The sequence below is a fragment of the Pyxicephalus adspersus genome, chromosome 3, assembly GCF_032062135.1.
Source record: "Pyxicephalus adspersus chromosome 3, UCB_Pads_2.0, whole genome shotgun sequence".
NCBI classification, from domain to species: Eukaryota; Metazoa; Chordata; class Amphibia; order Anura; family Pyxicephalidae; genus Pyxicephalus; species Pyxicephalus adspersus.
In genome coordinates this window covers 30,806,139-30,825,042 of record NC_092860.1, presented here as the reverse complement: position 1 = coordinate 30,825,042, position 18,904 = coordinate 30,806,139, and the positions used below count along the sequence as shown (strand labels likewise).

General features: G+C 36.5%; 1 protein-coding gene across 1 annotated transcript in view; it reads left to right on the top strand.

Moving 5' to 3' along the window:
* Positions 1–18,904, top strand: part of VPS13A (vacuolar protein sorting 13 homolog A) — a 98,034-nt gene that overhangs the window by 21,706 nt on the left and 57,424 nt on the right. The window contains exons 9-24 of the mRNA XM_072404116.1: positions 1,040–1,120; positions 1,881–1,938; positions 2,443–2,570; positions 3,161–3,267; positions 7,981–8,152; positions 8,855–8,917; positions 11,682–11,814; positions 12,069–12,163; positions 12,660–12,802; positions 12,978–13,179; positions 13,282–13,396; positions 14,652–14,788; positions 15,428–15,560; positions 15,653–15,770; positions 17,162–17,300; positions 18,003–18,087. Coding sequence (XP_072260217.1) covers positions 1,040–1,120; positions 1,881–1,938; positions 2,443–2,570; positions 3,161–3,267; positions 7,981–8,152; positions 8,855–8,917; positions 11,682–11,814; positions 12,069–12,163; positions 12,660–12,802; positions 12,978–13,179; positions 13,282–13,396; positions 14,652–14,788; positions 15,428–15,560; positions 15,653–15,770; positions 17,162–17,300; positions 18,003–18,087 — 1,909 coding nt within the window. The remainder of the gene's footprint in view (positions 1–1,039; positions 1,121–1,880; positions 1,939–2,442; positions 2,571–3,160; positions 3,268–7,980; positions 8,153–8,854; positions 8,918–11,681; positions 11,815–12,068; positions 12,164–12,659; positions 12,803–12,977; positions 13,180–13,281; positions 13,397–14,651; positions 14,789–15,427; positions 15,561–15,652; positions 15,771–17,161; positions 17,301–18,002; positions 18,088–18,904) is intronic.

Below are 18,904 nucleotides of genomic sequence, written 5' to 3'. Positions count from 1 at the left end.
ATCCCAGAAATCCCTCTTTGGCGTCGGTCCTTCTTGTGATCTGGTCCTGTGTCCTCCTGGGATTGCTCTTTGTCACCGCCATCTTCCGCTTTCTCTTGCCGTCTTCTTGCTCCATCACCCCTATCTCACACTGCACAGGTGCGAGATCTGGTGAAGTAGCCGCTATGCGTTTGGCATCTCTTTCCACTTGCAGCCAGAGCCTCCCAGGATGCATGACCTGGTACCCCGGGAGTCCCCCTGTGCTCCGATTAAGTCTTGATTGACATGACGATCAAGACTTAAAGGGGTGGTGCTGCACAAAAAAAAACAACATTTTTACTGCCTGTTGTCTACCCTTCTATGTAAAGTAAAAATGTTGAGTTTAGGTACACTTTAGGCTTTAGGTAAAGACAGGGATAGTCACTGCATTTCAAGGCAACTTGCTGGAGAGCTTCCAAGGGAATAGTGCCTCGTCGATACCCTATTACAGGGGTAGGCAAAGTTTTATGGCCACTAGGTCATTTCAGAGGTGGGCGGGATCACACTAGGGCCCGACTTTGAGTCCCACCCTTATGGGAACGCCCACCACCAGGGAATGCCCCCTGAAGTGAAATCCCTCTCCTCCGGCCGCGGTAAATAGGGGAGCAACAGCAAGGAGGCGGCATCGGAGCTCTGGCATCTCTGGTAGTTCCTAAAGCCCCCTGGCAGATCCGTCTAGCAACCCGCAGCTCCGGCTGACATTAGGCCGCATTGGCCAGGGGGCGTTAGGCCGGAACGAACTACCGGCTGGGCCGTATCTGGCCTAAAGCCCAGAGTTTGCCATCCAAAGTGTTCATGACACAAAAACTGAGGTGTCCAGAAGATACTTTTCGTATCCCCCAGAAACTCTTCTGCAATGTGTTTTGGGATTTGGTGACTGTCCTAGTGTATACCTATAGCAAGCTTCAACTGAGGCCAACAAGTATATGTGAAATTATTTAACTTAAATGTATTTAGGTCCAGAGTGCCAAAGTGTCAGCTGTGTTTGATGATTGATTTTTTCCCATATATTTAATTCTAGATTGTGCGTCTTGACAACCTCTTTGCTTATTGGAATGTGAAATCTGAGATGTATTACCATCGAAGTTACAATGAAGCTTTGGTATGGTATTTACAATATTTTGAAAAAAAAAGTTCAGTTAAAATTCTTTTTTTATTGAATTTAGTGTGAAAAATGCAAAATGTTATATATCTTTTATAGGAGGTTTTGCTGTTTGATCTTTAGTCTTACATGATTATGATAACTTTAGCTGCTCCTACTGTGTGCGGGTTGCCACCATGATTGCAGCCTTAAAATGTTGGTGGAAGTTAGTAAAGTAAATCTAATCTTGTATGTTCTTCTTCTGTGTTTATGTGTGTTCATATTATTCATTGTTCTCACTCACATTTAGTGGGTCTGATTTATTATTAAAGCTCTCCAAGGCTGGAAAGGTTACACTTTTATTAGTGAAGCTGGGTGACACAGCAAACCTGGAATATGGATCTGGTCCAGGATTCAAAATATTTGCTGACAAATAGCAAATGACTGAAGAAATCTGTTCGAGGTTTGCTGGATCACCCAGGTTTACTGATAAAAGTGTATCGTCCCCAGCCTTGAAGGGCTTTAATAAATCAGGCCCGGTATTTCTACTATGATGTTTTAAGTTCCATTTTACCAATTAACTGAGATCTCATTGACTTTACTGTTGTAAAGCTTTTTCGTCCCAAAAATGTATTGAATGATTAAATAGTATATTTTTCATTTTATATGTTCCCAATTTACACCAGGTATATTAAAAATGAAACTTATTTTTCTAAAATGAAGTAAATTAGTCATTTTTTATAAAGTAACAACTTAACTGAAGTTTCCCTTTGCTTTTCAGGGTGTTTTGAAATATGGAGTTGCTTCTAACAACACGATCCCTGAAGGCTATAATTTTGGTATGCTCTTTTTACATAACTGCTTCTGTTATTAGGGTTTAGGATATTGTTATTAAGCAGAATTTTTCACATTCAATGTGCTATCAGTTAATTCCTAACCATTGCACACTGCATTTTATTGGCATAGGTTCTGCAAAATGCAATGTAATCTGCCTAAAAAAAATTGTCTTGGTCAGATGCCTGTAGAAAAAAAGGAAAAAAAATAGTTCCTATTTTTAATTATTTTATATTATTCTTTTTTTTTAATTATTTATTTATTCTTCATTTTCATCAGTAATCACTGATAATATCTGTGTTTGTTAGTTCTGTTTTTTGCCAGGAGTGTAACAATACTACTACTAATGCAGCAAACATTCTAATATACCACTGTTAGAAGTGTATTGTAAATCCAGACAGAAATATAACTCACAGCGAAGTATACCTGAGAGTGCTGCTTCAAAATTTTATTTAAAAAAGTTTTACTATATTTACAAGTTTATCCTGTTTTCTTTTATTTTTGTCTAGTTTTCCGTCCAATCTCAGGGAGAGCAAAACTTCGTATGAATCCTCGTTCAGAGTTTGACTTCTCTTCACCAAAAATTGATCTTGATGTCAATCTTCAAGACATTGCAATTGAATTTAACAAGCCTCAGGTGAGGATAAAAATGCCTGCTTCACAAAAAACACTATGGGCCTGATTTATTAAAGCTCTCCATTGCTGGAGAGGATACACTTTCATCAGTGAAGCTGGGTCATCCAGCAAACCTGGAATGGATCTGGTCCAGGATTCAAACCATTTGCTAGCATAATAGCGAAGGACTTTGAAGAAGTCCAAGTTTGCTGGATCACCCAGGTTCACTGATGAAAGTGTATCTTCTCCAGCCGAGGGTTTTAATATTTCAGGCTCTATAAGTAAGAAAGCCTTATAGACCTATATCTTATATAGATATCTCATTTACTTCTATATATGTTCAGCCACCCAAACTGGAGCACTGGTTCTTATGAACCACTCACTGCCACCCCTATTTATTCTCTATTAGGCTACCTTGGTGAGATTCTATGTCTCATGCGAGGAAGCAGTTCAGTGACATAAGGAAAAGGAAACTGCATTACAACCTCACCACCAGTCTGAGCCTAATGTTTTGAAATATGTAACTTTTCCTATATAACTCTGGACTCCCACATACTGTATAAGGTCATGTAATAAATGAATGTACTTTCCTAATTTTGTTCTTTCTTGCAGTACCATAGTGTCATGGAGCTTCTTGAATCCATTGACATGATGTCTAAAAATCTTCCATATAGAAAGTACAGACCGAATGTTCCTGTTCATAATAATGCAAGAAAATGGTATGTAAGATCCACTCAGCTAAATGTTATCTTGCTCATTTGATCTGTTCAGTTCTCATGACCCCTGGCATGTTAGACTATGATTCACCTTTGTTAGTGGCAGTCACAGGTTTGATGACCATTTACTGATATGAATATTTCAGCTTGCTTATTTTATTTCTATTGCTAGAAAAGTATCAGTTGAATATCTGGAACATCCAATGGCCTGAGGGTTCAAAGTACTGTATTTCAGATCACTTATGTGAAGTGCCATAACTGTTATTGTGTTGCTACTGCAGGGTTCTCCCCAGGCCCTTTTAGCTGGGCGCACCACCTGGCACTTTTCAGCACCCACCCGGCTGTTTTTGGTTGGTTACTAAAGAGTTTGGTCACAATACAGGGGCTGCCACCCACCTACAATTTCTTCCTACCAGGCTTAAAAAAAATTCTGGGTTGAGCACTGCTACTGTACATCTTTTTCAAGTTTATCAGCTGCAAGTACAGTATATTCTGATGTATTTTGGTATAAAACAATTTAAAAGGTTCTGTTGAATGTTTTACTAAAAATTCTGCAAATTGTAGTCGTCATGGGTGTATGAATATGTTTTCCAATTGCTTGTACAAAATGAGCTTTTGTGAAAACATAGTGATAGTACTACAATGATACCCCGGCTAAAAAAGATAATTTGTTCCAGGATCACATTCGAAATCTTGTTAGCCATGAGAAAAGTTTGGTGATCTGCAGCTCTAGCTGGTGCGCCCTCCAGCGGGTGCACCGTCCAAAGCCGCGGACTATGTCCCCCGTATGGATCGCAGGCTCAGGGCGGGTTGTGTCTCTGAACACAACCCACCCACTCTACCATGGCAGGCTCAGACCTGCGATGGGAGAGTGGGTGGGTTTTTGCACAATGACATCACTCTGGGAGGAGTTTCTTCCTCTTTGATTGACACACCGCTCTCTACCGGAGTCCGTAAATGTAGTGGTCCATGAGCTCCAAAAGGTTGACCACCACTGCTTTAAGGTACTAGCATAATACACAATGCTGTACAAAATAAAGGGGTCACAGATGACAAACTTGCATATAAGACAAGTACAAGCAATGGGCCTGATTTATTAAATCTCTCCAAGGCATTCCAGGTTTGCTGGATAACCCAGGTTCGCTGATGAAAGTGTATCCTCTCCAGCCTTGGAGAGATTTCATAAATCAGCCCCAATGACACAGGAGGAGAAAAGGACCCTGCCCAAGAAAGTATACATACTCAGAGGTAGGGGAGAGTAGAATACAGTAAGAGGTGGATAAGGAACGGTGCCTAATTAGTAATAGGAGACAGATAAAGGTGAGTTGGCAAGTTTTAAAGGGTGGGTTTAGTTTTTAAATGTGTTGAATCATATAAGGAGAAGGAAAAGAGGGCAAATAGAATGAAAGAAACTTTAGGAAAGTCACGTAGCTGTGCATTGCTAAGGGTATGAGTGAGGCAATCATTAGTAGGTCAATAAAAGAGAGTGGGTGTCTAGGGGTGTATTTGTGTAATAGGTCTTAAATATATAGGTGGGACAAGGGCCATGGAATAATTTAAAAACAAAGCACAATAACTTTAATTTGATTCTTAGGTGAAATGGAATCCAGTGTAGACATTTAGAGAGATAAGTATTAATGGAAGAGATAGATAAATGTAGCTGCAGCCTTCCTAATAGATTGTAAAGGTGAGCAGCACATATTTGTTTCCTTTTAATACCTTTTCTGAATAAAAGCTCCTATTGTCTATATAGGAGGAGAGAGCTAAATGATTTTTTGACCCGTTGCTGCTTAAGCTATTGAGGTCTGTAAAGGATTTAAAGAGCTTAAAGCCCAATCTGCTGTCTAAGTATTAAAATACTAAATGCCCACACAGTATATATTACTTCACAGATACTGTTGAAGCAATTTTCAAGGACATATTTCCCATCCATAGTAAGCCTATTTGCTTGAGCTGACTGCAGTACAAGTGTAAAAATGCAAATATCACAAAAAGAGATGGCACTCTTCCAGTCACAGAGAACTAAGGTAAATAATCTGTGCAAGGTAAATTGATCTTCTAAAAAAAAGCAATTGCTTTCAATGCAAGCTTATTTACATGTCTGGCATTTCCCCAATCTTTTACATATTTTATGTCAAATCAATTTGGGATGGTGAATCAGTCATTGTGGATGGTTTTGTGTAATGGACTGTTGTGGAATTCTTTGGTAATTTATTGCTGCTTTGAGACAATAGTTCATACTTGTGTTGAACCACATTAGGGGGTATTAAATTGCCTATAATTCCTTGGTACTGGTAAGTTTAGGTTGGCTTGGTTGCTCCGTGTATTAAATTTACATCACAAGGACTAATTTATAAAAACTGGAAAAATAGAAGTGTCTTTGTTTATGTTCAGACATAGTCTTATGATTGCTGTAAAATGCTTAGTTATTTTTTAATTAAATGTATTGTTTGTGTATTATGCTCAGCCTTTTTTTTTAAGTTTATTTTCCTTTCTTTGCCTTGTCACTGTATTCTAGTGCAGTGGTTGCCAACCTTTCGGACCTCACAGACTACTAAATTCATAATTTTAAATCCCACGGACCAATATTATGTTTTTTTTTTTTTTTTTTAAAGATAAATACATTTGTAACATAATGATCTTACTAAGGACTGTGGAGACTCTGATTCATTGATTAGCTCACAGTTAAGTGAAGTATTACTTTTGTTACTATTAGCATTAGTTGCATTATCTTTGGTATTACTAAATAAATGCAAACTATTTGTTTGCTTTTTCTCACTCATGGGTTGATTTAATTCAAATCTGACACCAAACAAGAAATGATAGTTATCAAAGTCAAACTATTTGGTGGTATTAAATATAACAGTTAAAGAAAATACACAGTTAAGGTCATGCTTACATAAAAGAGCATCTGAGAAATAAACAAAACAAAACAATCGGATGAGAATCGGTACTCGTGGAGCGGGGTGACTGTTGTAATGGTGGAAACAATACTGAAACTATGGCTACACTGACGTCACGCAGCGCCTTCTCATCTGTAGTACAGTTCGTGAATTTAGTGCAATATAAAGGTGAAAATTGTCATTCAGAATATAGGAATTTATTAGACTATCTTTTTTGTTTTAATGTTATTAAAAAAAAAATTGCAAATTATGTCCAAATTTACTGTGGACAACCAAAATGTTCTTGTGGACCATCGGTTAGTGACCACTGGTCTAGTGCTGCATTATTTGCTTTTTTTCTATGATTAACATAGAAATAATGAAAGAAGCTAGAAGGTATGCAGTAAGTAGGCTTCTGGTGGCAAAAAATGGAGATTCTGCTAGTCAAGGGCGGCCTCCCATCATCACAGCTGTATACTACTCCCATCCTTCTACCATCAGAAGCCCCACTACCTTTCTAACTTGTGGCTTCTGGATGCACAGGGAATGACATCACTATTACTTAGGACTTCAATTGTGGCAATGTTTCTGTCCTTAATGGTATATCAAATGTAGTTATGTAATTTTTATGCTTTAATCCAGTGTAGGGGTTCAGAAGTACTTTTTTTGTTAATTTTTAAGATTAACCTCCCCTGGCAGTATTCCCAAGTGTGGCGCGGGGTAAAAAAACGTGCACAAAGCGGTAACCCCAAACCTCACTCAGGGTAGCTAAAAAAAATTAAAAAATCCACACTTACCTTGCCCATCATGTCCCCCAGTGTCCTGCCCGATGGATCTCATCCTCGGGCGGCATCCTCTTCCTCCAATCTTCAGATGGCTAATGCAGTGACGTTTCCCGATGACATTGGTGCATGGAGCACAGTGTGGGCATAAGGGGCGGCGGGAAATTCAGATAATTTTGATTTGGATTCAATACAAAATAGCTGTATTGAATCCAATACAAAGAAATCTTTATATAATATATATTATATTATTATAATATATAATATATATTATAATATATTTATATTATACATGCTACTGTTCAGATATATTACAGTTTTCAGTATTTTTATGCACCCTTGTTTTACCGGATTTTTTTTTTTTTATTTTTTAAAGTTTATTATTAAATGTAATAAACATTGGACATATTTCGGTGAGTTATGCCTAAAAATAATAAGCCTACAATGTAAAATAAATTTCCATGCAAAGCAATGTAATGCTTTTTGCATGAAAATATGGACAGAATTACACCGCCAGCGGGGTTAAGGTACAATTTAAAGAATTGGTTAAGGGTTGGGGAGAAATAAAGTCTAGGTCTTACTTTGGAAATTGGATTAGGATAAAAATTAAGTCAGACCAAGTTAGTAAGGTTAGGTTAAGTGTTGGTGGTTTAAATGTGAGAGCATTATTTAGGATTTTGGCAGTAAGTAGGATAGATAGGGTGTGTTTGGGGTGCTCGGTTATTAACACTCTTCATTTTAGTTAGGGGAAACCTTGGGGTTTTAATTTATTTTTGGTTTTCCAGTCTCAAAAAAACTACTGCAGCACTATTCTTCTAATGTTTTGGCAAAGTTGGCATTTTTGGTAACTTACTCTAATCTAACTATAAAACGAAGCCTTGAAGAATTAATTAAAAAAAACGACAACAAATGTTTGCTGTTTTCCTAAAGTCTAATATAAAATCAGTGTAAATTTTGTGAAATATTTCCTAATGCTAAAAAGCTGTGTTAATGTACTTAATGATGTTTGTATTTTACATATGGACTTATTGACATAATTTTTGTTTTAAAAGGTGGAATTATGCTATAACTGGTATCCTTGATGTTAATGTAAAGCCACATCTCCATATGTGGTCCTGGAAACATATTCGAAAGCACCGTCAACAAGTGAAGAGTTACAAAGAGGTGTACAGAGTCAAGATTACATCAAAGAAACCAACAGATGACGTTATCTGCAGGGCGGAGGTACTGGATTTTTTTTTTCTTTTAAATACTTTTAGCAGACCTCAAAAGTGAAGTTTGCAACTTGGGTTGATGTGTATCATAGGCCCAAGTTCTATTCAAGTAGTTGTGACACTGCTGTCAAAAATGAGGTTTCCTACCTTACTCAGGTACATCTTCCTTCTGACCCCACCCCAGCAGTCTCCCATTGCCACAGCAGTGTCCGGGAGGCTGCTACTGCTACTGGGAGAATGGGTCAGTGGTTTTGAGTTATATGTCATCTGGTAGAGGTGAGCTGAAGCCCTATATCATTGTGGGGATGGCCTTGTGCTGTTCTTTTGGATATCATTCATTAGTGCCTTCAGCACTGTCAGATTAGGCAGAGTCTGCAGGGGAGCAGAACATGAGATCTCAGCACAGCCCAGCTGCACAGCGACATCTCTATACAAGTGACATCCCCACGCAAGTTGGTTGCTTGGGGGGGGGTTAAGGCAGTGAGGGAGGAATGTGGGTGGATGGCAAGATAAACAGTGCCACACACAAGATGGCTGCTTTTATATATATAACTGGTGTTTCATTTTTGATGGATGCAAGCTGAAGCAGTCAGCACCACTAAGGGGACTGACATGCAAGTGAGTGAGAAAAGATTTGTAATATTAAGTCTGATGTTAGAGTTTATGTCTGTTTACCTTGCATGACCGAAACCATTGTTTTAATCCTCCACAGGAGCATGAAAAAGCTCTGGATATATTTTGTATCACATTGGCAAGACAACAAGCTGAAGTAGAGGTAAGAGATTTTTTTTGAATTTCGATTTCAAACATTTGAAACACAAAGGGGCTTAAGCAGTGAATCACATAAGATTGTGCTTAATAATTAGACCCCCTACGTAGCACAGTAGTGATAAACAGTCAGAGTTGTAATTTACATTAAATAATGATTATAAAAGGTATTTTGAAGTATCTTAAACCCAAAAACAAAACATTTGGAACTTATCTGTCCTTGGATGTGTCTGCAGTCCTAGTGTGATCAAACTTACTAACTGTACTGTATCTATGGAGGAGCAGTGTTAACAAATTAGAAAAGGACTACAGGTCACAGGACTACTACATAAGGGAAGTGTTCTGTAGCTTAGAGCAGCAGTCGTTAACCAGTGGTGGTCCTCGAGAATATTTTGGTGGTCTGCGGTTCCATGTCCCCGTACAGATCACAGGCTCAGGGAAGTGGCAGGGTTGTGTCGGTGGGCAGGTTCTGGCATCATGAAGTCACTATGGGGGAAGTTTCTTCTCTTTTGAGTGACTCCCTGCTCCTCCTCCAAAAAGGTTGGTGACCACTGGCTTAAAGCATGAAATTATGTTAATTATAATACAATGTAGCAGAGGCAGAGAGTTCAGTAAGTCCTCAAATAACTACATTTCTGGCACAATTAAAAGGTATTTTTTGCACTTACTACGTTCTGTTAAAGGGAGCACATAAGATATTTATTGTTGTGCTTTATATACTTCCTATACATCTTCATTCCACTCAAATGTCTATTGAATTGTGTCTTCTGGCAGAAAGACTTAAATAGTGTTGTGTATAACAGTAGGTTCCTGCACTGGAAATGCTGAAAGTATAAGTTACTTTGGACATAAATAATAAAGATAATAAATTGTTTGATTTAATGTTGTAATTTTCTTTGCAATTACACATTCTGCATGTACTATGGTAGAACCATGTAGACACAATCTGGATGCATTGTGCATCTGGGAATTGTATTTTTTATAGTAATGCTACAGGCTGTGGCATCTTGCTTCTTGTAGATTTAAGGCATTGTGAAGTTTGACACACTTAATGTACAGTGTTCATGATTAGATAGTATAGTTTAGATCCTGGTGATATATTAGACCTGATTTATTAAAGCTCTCCAAGGCTGGAGAGGATACACTTTCATCAGTGAACATGAGTGATTCAGAAAACCTGGAATGAATTTCTTAAAAGTAATTTGCTTTTTGTTAGAAAATGTTTCATTTCTGGACCAGACCCATTACAGGTTTGCTAGATCACTTAGGTTCACTAATGAAAGTGTACCTTCTTCAGCCTTGGAGATTTTTTATAAAGCAGACCCATTGCATTTTGACATGTGCCGTGACTGTTAATCTGTTTATCACAGACTTTAAAATGACTGTTTTTTTAGTGTCTGCTAGTTTTTGGTTTTATCGCCATGCTAGATTTTTACAGTTGTAATCATTTGATGGGATGTGCAATGGGTGATTATTGTTATTGAAGCAGAAAGTTATAGGGAACCTGAATCTTTACAGCTGTCACCAAAACAGAAGCAGATGTTAAAGCTTCCTGTGGAAACACCTATTTCTGTCGTAACTTTCAGGACGGGTTTTCCTTAATTTAAAGAGTTTTAAAAATGATGGATTTTACCAATTTGCAAATTAACCTTTCTGGTGGTAATCCCGAGTGTGGCTCGGGGTTAATTTTCATTACAAAAAGCGGTAACCCTGAGCCACACTGAGGTGTGGAACTGAGGGGTTACCTGGTTCCCATGAGCCTGCGGTGTCCCCTTGGAGATGCCCAAGATCTGTGTCTCCTGGCCTTGCATCCCCGGCGTGTGAACTTTGGGACGGACGAGGCCATGGGATGCAGATGCCGGGCATGCGATGTGTGTGCGTGCTGTCGGCGTGCGCTGGCCAGCGAGACCAGCGGAAAATTTAAAATAAGTATTTTTAAAATGGCAAATGTACCGCTTTGACATTTAAAAATACTAAAATAATCATCCCGCCAGGGAGGTTAAAAAAAAAAAAAAGGAAACTGTAATGTATTAGCTTGAAATACACTTTAGGGCAACAGAGAGTTACTCTTCTTCCCACTTTGATTTATTTCTCTATGCGTGTGAAGATCACCTTATCTCAAGCAATCCAATGGAAATAAATAAAAAAAAAAACAAGAAATGCAAGTTACATACTGAATAGAGAATAAAATATGAAACATTTAGGCATGAAATTAAATTTTTTGAGTAGTTAAATATGTTAACTTGTAAACCAGCAAGGTGTACTTGGCTTTAACCAGTACTGCAACATACCAGAGAGATTTTGTCTCCCTGTGCCTGAGGTGGGAAAACACTTTATTAAAGGTTTTGGTTCTTCTTGCTGCTGGTTAGTTGAGTTTTAACTCTTTAGTTGTCCTGACTATACTAAATCAAGTTACCCGAAGTGCTTGGAAAATGGTTTCCACTTGGCAACAGTTTTTACAATCACTGTGGATAAGGGGGGCTAGTATGTTTGTGAATGACTTCAGGTAGAGCAATATGTTTGAGTTGTTTTCAGAATTTTTAAAGGCTTTCGTAAATTATTTAACCTTTGTGACATATATAAGCTTTTTCAATTCTTTGTTTTATCTTACAAATTGTATCTTGCTGTGTGCCTTATGCACCACCTCTGTTAAAAAAATGTACATTGTCTCTAGTCCTGTACAACAAGAAACTTTTATTGATTAAGTAATACAAATGTAAAAGCATTGCCAAATAAGAAAATGTTGCTGGTTCTATTGTTTTACTGTCTAGGCAAGCAAAAGTGGCCTTAAAATATACAGGCCAGGAGCAAAAGATGAGGACAGCAACTCTAAGGGATGGTTTGGCTGGATGTGGGGCTGGTCTGGAGACAGCACAGAAATAAAGCAGGAGGCAAAATCTGGAAGTACGTGAATTTTATAGTTTGTTGTATTATTTATTATTTCTATTTTATGGTTGGTAATTGTAAGGCATGATGTATAAAGGTGTCTTTTACTAGTTTGGGTTATCTCATTGCATATATTGTATATCAACATTTCCATCTGAATAAAAACATTACTCTGATGATTTAGTTGGTTAAATCTAACACCTTTATAAACTATATTGAACAGAAATGTGATATTATTGCATAGTGGTGATTCATAGATTTGTTCTTTGAAGGTTTGGAAGAGCTGATGACATCTGAAGAGAAAGGAAAGTTGTATGCGGCAATAGGATACAGTGAAACGGCAGTTGACCCAACTTTACCAAAAACAGTGAGTACAATATAGAGGTTATGCTAATATAACTAGTTTGCTGGATCACCTAGGTTCTCTGATGAAAGTCGAACTGCTACGGTATTGCAGAGGCCCAAGGAGCCTGATTTATGAAAGCTCTTCAAGGCTGGAGAGGATGCATTTTCATCATTGATCCTGGGTAATCCAGCAAACTTAGAATGGGTTTCTTAAAAGTTATTTACTATTAGCAAATGTTTTCAATCCTGGACTAGATCCATTCCAGGTTTCCTGGATCACCCAGGTTCACCGATGAAAGTATGTCTTCTCCAGCCTTGGAGAGCTTTAATAAATCAGGCCCAAAGTCTCTTAATCTCTGGAAGGTTTGGTCTTTCTTCATATTGATGCAGTCCTAGTTATGTCTTTACACAACTCATATGGAGAGTTTAAAACGATTAGCTGGTAATCTTTTAAGTGGAATTTTTTTTCAGCACCTGAAATATACATTTAAATCAAATTGTTTTGTGTTTTCTTCTAGTATGAAGCAGTGGTTTTATGTGTAAAGTTGTTAAGTATGTCAATTCAGTTGAGAGAAGATAAGGGGAAGCCTGAATTGATTAATTTGGCTATAACTGATCTGAGCACAGTTTTAAAACAACGACCAGGAGCACAGGCAATTAGGTGAGTCTGCTAAACATCGTTCCATTATAGAGTTATATGTTCCATTCTTTTTACACTGCACAAAGTTGATTTCTGTTTATGGCCAGGAGTCTTTTTTTCTGCAGGACATCTTTTTGTATTAGATCTTTTTTGCTGACTAAATTATGACATTTGTATCTCCCATATTCACGTCTAGGTTTGAAGCCCAGATTGGCACATTTGAGGTAACTGGTATTCCACATGACAAGGCCATTCCTTGTCTGCTGTCTTCTAGGAATATTGTAAAAGACCATGATATTTCATTGCTAAGCCTCATGTTTGAAACAAATCCCCTAGATGAGCGTGCAGACCAAAGACTTATAGTGGATTCTCAGCCTCTAGAAATAATATATGATGCTGTAAGTACCATTCAAATAACTTTACACATCTTTGTGATTTCCTTTTAGATGCACGTTAAGATGGTTTTATTGTACTAAAAAATTGTATTGTGTCGTATTTAGAGAACAATCAACAGTTTAGCAGATTTTTTCCGGCCTCCACAAGATGTTCATCTTGAACAACTGACTTCAGCCACTTTAACAAAATTAGAAGAGTTTCGAGATAAAACTTCAACAGGCAAGCACATTTTGTTTTATGTATTTTTGCGGTACATTTCTTTTCAGATGTTCTTTGCTGCATCACACGTCATGAAATAATTTTTCCTGTTCTCAGTGAATTTTTGGGTATTGTGTACAACTAGCCAATGGCTCCACTTATATCCTAATCTTTTGTAATATCTTGTAAAGCTCTTTAAAATAGATGTAAAATGTGGAACACCCTGATTTTTTTGAATGGGGGATTTCATTAACTGGCACGACATCCCCCTATTCACAATTCAAAATACAATTTCTTCTTTCTGGGACTCCTGGGTGCTTCTACATCAATACATACATCTGTTTTATAAAAATGTACATACTTTATTATTTCACAAATCTTAAAAATAAACATTATAAAACCTTGAACTTCTATACATAGATTCAACTTATGCACATAATAAATTTTCATGATATCATATCATCTGTAAATTATATACGTTTACATATTCAATTTTATTTGTTCTTAATGCCTTTCACCCAAAGGCTTCCTCAGAAGGACATATTGTATCCACAATCTATATTAAAGTTCCAATCTCTAATGATTTGGAAAAAAACAAAATAATATAATGTGGAACCCATACCTCCAGATCATCTGAAGAGGTCAGGTTTACGGATAATCTAGGCCATGCACATTTTGAAGCAGTTCTTTAGCTCATTTGCACTCCCATGAAACTTGTACTCACTTGTACTACCCATGAAATACAGGCATCTAAAGGACACTCCAACCTTTATTTAACATAAAACACCTCAACGTGCCTAAACCTAGTGTCCTAGTAATGCAAGCGGTGACAATCTTCCCTTGGTCACTAGATCTAGCTTGTTTCCATCCTGGGATCCCATTTGAGGATATAACTACACCCCCTGCCATGGACATATCTGCAAAATGTTTGAAATCCCCATACTTTGCCTCATTGACCATGGGGTCCAGTATAAATAGAGAGTGGACAGCAATAAATACTCGAAGGGTTAGGAGGACTTAATACTTCCTGAATATCAACAAAATGCAGTTTTTACCTGACAGACTAAAGCAATAGCTGACATGATTAAGTTAATTATTATTAATTATTGATAAAACATAACCTTAAATTAGCTTACTAAACTTCTATCAGGGCATAGAAATGTGTACATAGAAAAAAATGTATTGGTTGGGTTTACAGCATTCACGTGTACACTACTGCAGATTTTCTCTTGTGAATAGTTTTCAGCTCTTTAATGGCCTTTGTTTGTACTTCCAGGGTTGCTGTACGTTATAGAGACACAGAAAGTTCTTGATTTAAAAATCAACCTCCAGGCTTCGTATATACTGGTTCCCCAGAATGGGTTTTATGAGAGCACATCTAACTTGCTTATTTTGGATTTAGGTAGTTTACTGGTAAGTGTTTACAACTTTATTATATAAACTTGCTTAATATTTTTGTTAAAATAATATTGGCTTGTGTTTACCAATGTAAATACCGTTACAAAAGTAAACAGCTATATTTAGAAAGAATTTTAAACATAATACTTTCTGAACATCTGACTATTGTAAAGATTTTCATCGCTATCCACGATATCCAAATATTACTCTACTTTACTAAAATAATTTACACAATTATTCATTACTCAGCTTTAAGTCAGGGTCTTCAGTTCCATAGGTTTAGTTGATCAAGCACAACCATTTGTGTTCCTCTCCTTTGTTTCTGCTTCTATATGTATCCTCTCTGCAGCTGTACACACAGTAGAAGCAGTTAGACCAAGGGCTGTTCATTTGATGTACATATCAATGAATGACACTAAACAATGAAATCCAACAAAACTTCCACTACCCTAAATGAACATTTTTTCTATTTAGCTATAAAAAATTACTACATTAGAAGTATATTTATCCAGGCCCCATGTGTAATTAAAAAATCTGTTATAGGATGACTGACCTTTTCATGATGTTGCCTAAATTCTTCATACTTTTCACAGTTTTTGAAGGATATTAGAATAATTGTAATTCTTCTTAACTTGTTTATTTTTTGCCTTTGAGATGACCAGCAAAAGTCGCTCAAACCTTCCCCTGCTTAAGGCAGGCCAAACCAGCATTGAAGATATTATGTCTCGGGCCTATGAAAGTTTTGATGTGCAGCTCAGCAGTATGCAGCTGCTGTATAGCAAGCATTGTAAGTCATTCATTTGAAAAACTATGCTAAACTGCCACTGCTGAAAACTGATTTGAGTATACTTATCGTTTGCTAAATATTGTTTTCTTTAGATGAAGACTGGAAGGAAGCTCGCAAACAGAAACATTCTTCTCAACATATTTTGGAGCCAATGGATCTAAGAGTTGATTTTAGTCGGGCCATGGTAGTGACTGATTCAAGGATGCCAAAGTAAGCTGGTTAAAAATTTCAAAGTAATATATTTTACAGTTTATGCCCAGCCAAAACTATTTTTTTAGTCTTGGATATAATGGGGAACGATGTGCAAGGTATGCACATTAAAATGTATTCTTTCACATACATGCATCTGATGTATACCCACAGGCTCTGTCAGTACAGGTCACAATATAATTAACATTCCTATATCAAAACTTTCTATGATTTGGTTGAAGAGGGGAAAGAGTAGTACCTGTCTGTTTTTTACAGCTATTTGTATCTTCTGTATAAGTAAATTTTTAGGGAAGCATTAGGGAAAATAGAAACAGTGATAACTTGACTGTGAATTCTTCTCAATACTATCCTACCTGAAATGTAGGACAGTTGGCTACAGTTCTATTTACAGTATGGTTAGACACTTATTATTGTAATAGGCTTTTCTTGTAAAAAGCTGTAATTAAACTTTTATTTATACATCTATAAGTATAGTTTGTTTATAATGCTAACGTAACGATTCTTTCTTAGAGTATGAGACAGGTCTGACCTGGATATAATCAATAGTCTCATTGGCTTACTGATCTAATTGCTACAGCCAATAAAGTAAAAGTATACCCCAGAAAATGTTTGATTTTGGATATCTTAGGGAAGCCTTAGAGCATCTGTTTTATTAATTTGCCTGTCCCCATTGTGATTTTAATTTCTGGGTGGCATCGGTAATTGGAAAACAGGAATTGAAGAGTCATTTCATTGTTTATTTCTCAGTTTTCACAATGAATTGGAATAGGAAATAAAGGGCAAGCCCTAGAGCATAGATACAGACATCAGTAAACAAATAGCTTATACTTTTGCTTAAAGGAGGGAATGACTATGGCATTCCCCAATATACAGATAGAGATAACATTTACTATTCTTATCATGAAACAATATATGACAATAATTAGGTTAATTTGAAGCAAGCAAAAAAAAGGTTGCGAATCAAGAAGAAGAAAAAAAGTCCAAAAAATTTAAATATTTTTATGCTTGATATGCCCATCCCCTTCGCATCTCTTGACAGTTGACAAGAACATTCTCTCTCACGAAACGGGGACAGTCGATAGGGCTTAGTGAGTCTTATCTCCGGGATGAGAGATAATGGAAGTACTTACTAACAAAGTTAAACAAGGATAAAAAGAGCAACACAAAAGTACCTGAGTAACAAACCTAATGACCGGCACTTTGATGGTAGTACTCTTTCTTAGGCAGGTTAATAGATTTATAGTAACATTTACATGGTTTTGGGAATTATATCAGATATTGACATACAAATCTAAAAAAAAAGCAATTTTCTTAATACTTTTGCTATTTTAAAAAGAAATCTCTTTTAGTTTGTAATTCTTAATATTCTCGTTTAATTGTTCCCTTCTCAGGTTTAAGCTGTTTGGGGAGTTGCCTTTGCTTTCTGTACGTATTTCTGACCAAAAGTTTAGAGGTATACTGGAACTGATAGACAGCATTCCAAAACCAGAAAGTCCTCCAGCACCATCTGCTTCTCCCCAAAAACTTCAAGTTAGTATCTGTATTAGATGTTGAATGTGTGCATAAGTAAATGAACATGTGTTATGCATTTCTTTTATTTTTATTATGGAGATTACTTATATACTGCTACATTTATTCATCAGATTAAATAAAAAAAAAAAAAGATTTCTGACAGCTCCTGACAGCACATAGAAAGATTTCTGTGCCCAGGAAGATTGTAGATTTCTCTGCTTAAATGCAGAATGTAAGATTTAAGCAATCAATCTATGGGATGAAATACTTGTAAATGTTCTTTAATTATTTCAGCAAATATTTATACTAAGATATTATTATAATTAATAAACAGGATTTATATAGCGCCAACATATTATGCAGCGCTGTACAATAAGATATGTTTTTAGGACTTCTTTACATAGCGCTAACAAACCATATGTTTTTAAATCTACTTCTGTTTATGCATAATAACTAAGTACCAGTTTGATGGTTAGTACATTGAGTTTGTTGGTAAATCGGCAAAATATTGTTTTAAAACAAATTCATAAAGTAAAATTCTATGCAGTATTTTAGTCCATTTTGTTACTGAAATAGATTTTTATGTTTTGGTTGTTATAATTTGAACAGTTATACTGTAATGTAGCAATGTTAGTTCCGGACAAATCTTAATAAATATATTATTTTGCAGAAAAACAAAACGTGCATTTAGTCTTTTTATACTTTCAAACTTTATTGCAGATACAAAAGTCCCCACCTTTGAACACACCGCAGCTTGTATCAAGACGTCCGGTTTTAAGGGATCTCCAGTCCATTATTGATTCTGGTAATCTGCTCATCAATATCTAAATTATAATATTTTCCATCCATGATGAATTTAACCTTCAATATGACTTTAGGTTTAAAAAAAAAAATTCTGTGTGAAGAATTAGTATAAAATGTATGGAGCTCTAAGGGCTCTTTTTATAAAAGAGGGCATCTGACATGTCCTCAAACATTCTCTGGTGGGAATCAGTTACTGCCATTGAAACTCATGGACCTGGACATTTCCCACTTGTCTTTAAGTCTTTAAGGAAATGTTTGATTCCCTCCTTTATAAATATATGTCCTATGTCATATGATTCTTAATTTGTCATTTTATGTCTGAAAAAAGTAATTATTATGTTTTGTGTGGTTAATTAAAGTAACACGTATATAAAGAACTAAGTTGCTTTTACTGAAATGAGTACTCAGTTCAGTAGTTAGAGGACCTCAGTCAAATTATTACGTGATTCTAGTTTCTGTACATACACACAGCCATTTCCCTAGAAAAGGGGTGCCCACACTTTTGTGGCTCGCAAGCTACTTTTTAAATAACCAAGTGAAAATGATCTACCAACAAAAACATTCTAAACATTTATATAGATCATTTTCACTTGGTCATTATATATACCTTGGTATATATATATACCAAGTATGACAAATAAGTGACTGAAGCTAATGAGACATTGAAGGGCAGAACATTGGACAGACATTGCACTACAAGACTATAGTGACAGGAAAGCTACAGTTCACCTGTCATAGGAGAATGACGTGCTGCACAAGAATAAGAACTGCTAACCAGTGCTCCTCACCTCAGACTGCCCTCCTGTCCTCTCTGCCTC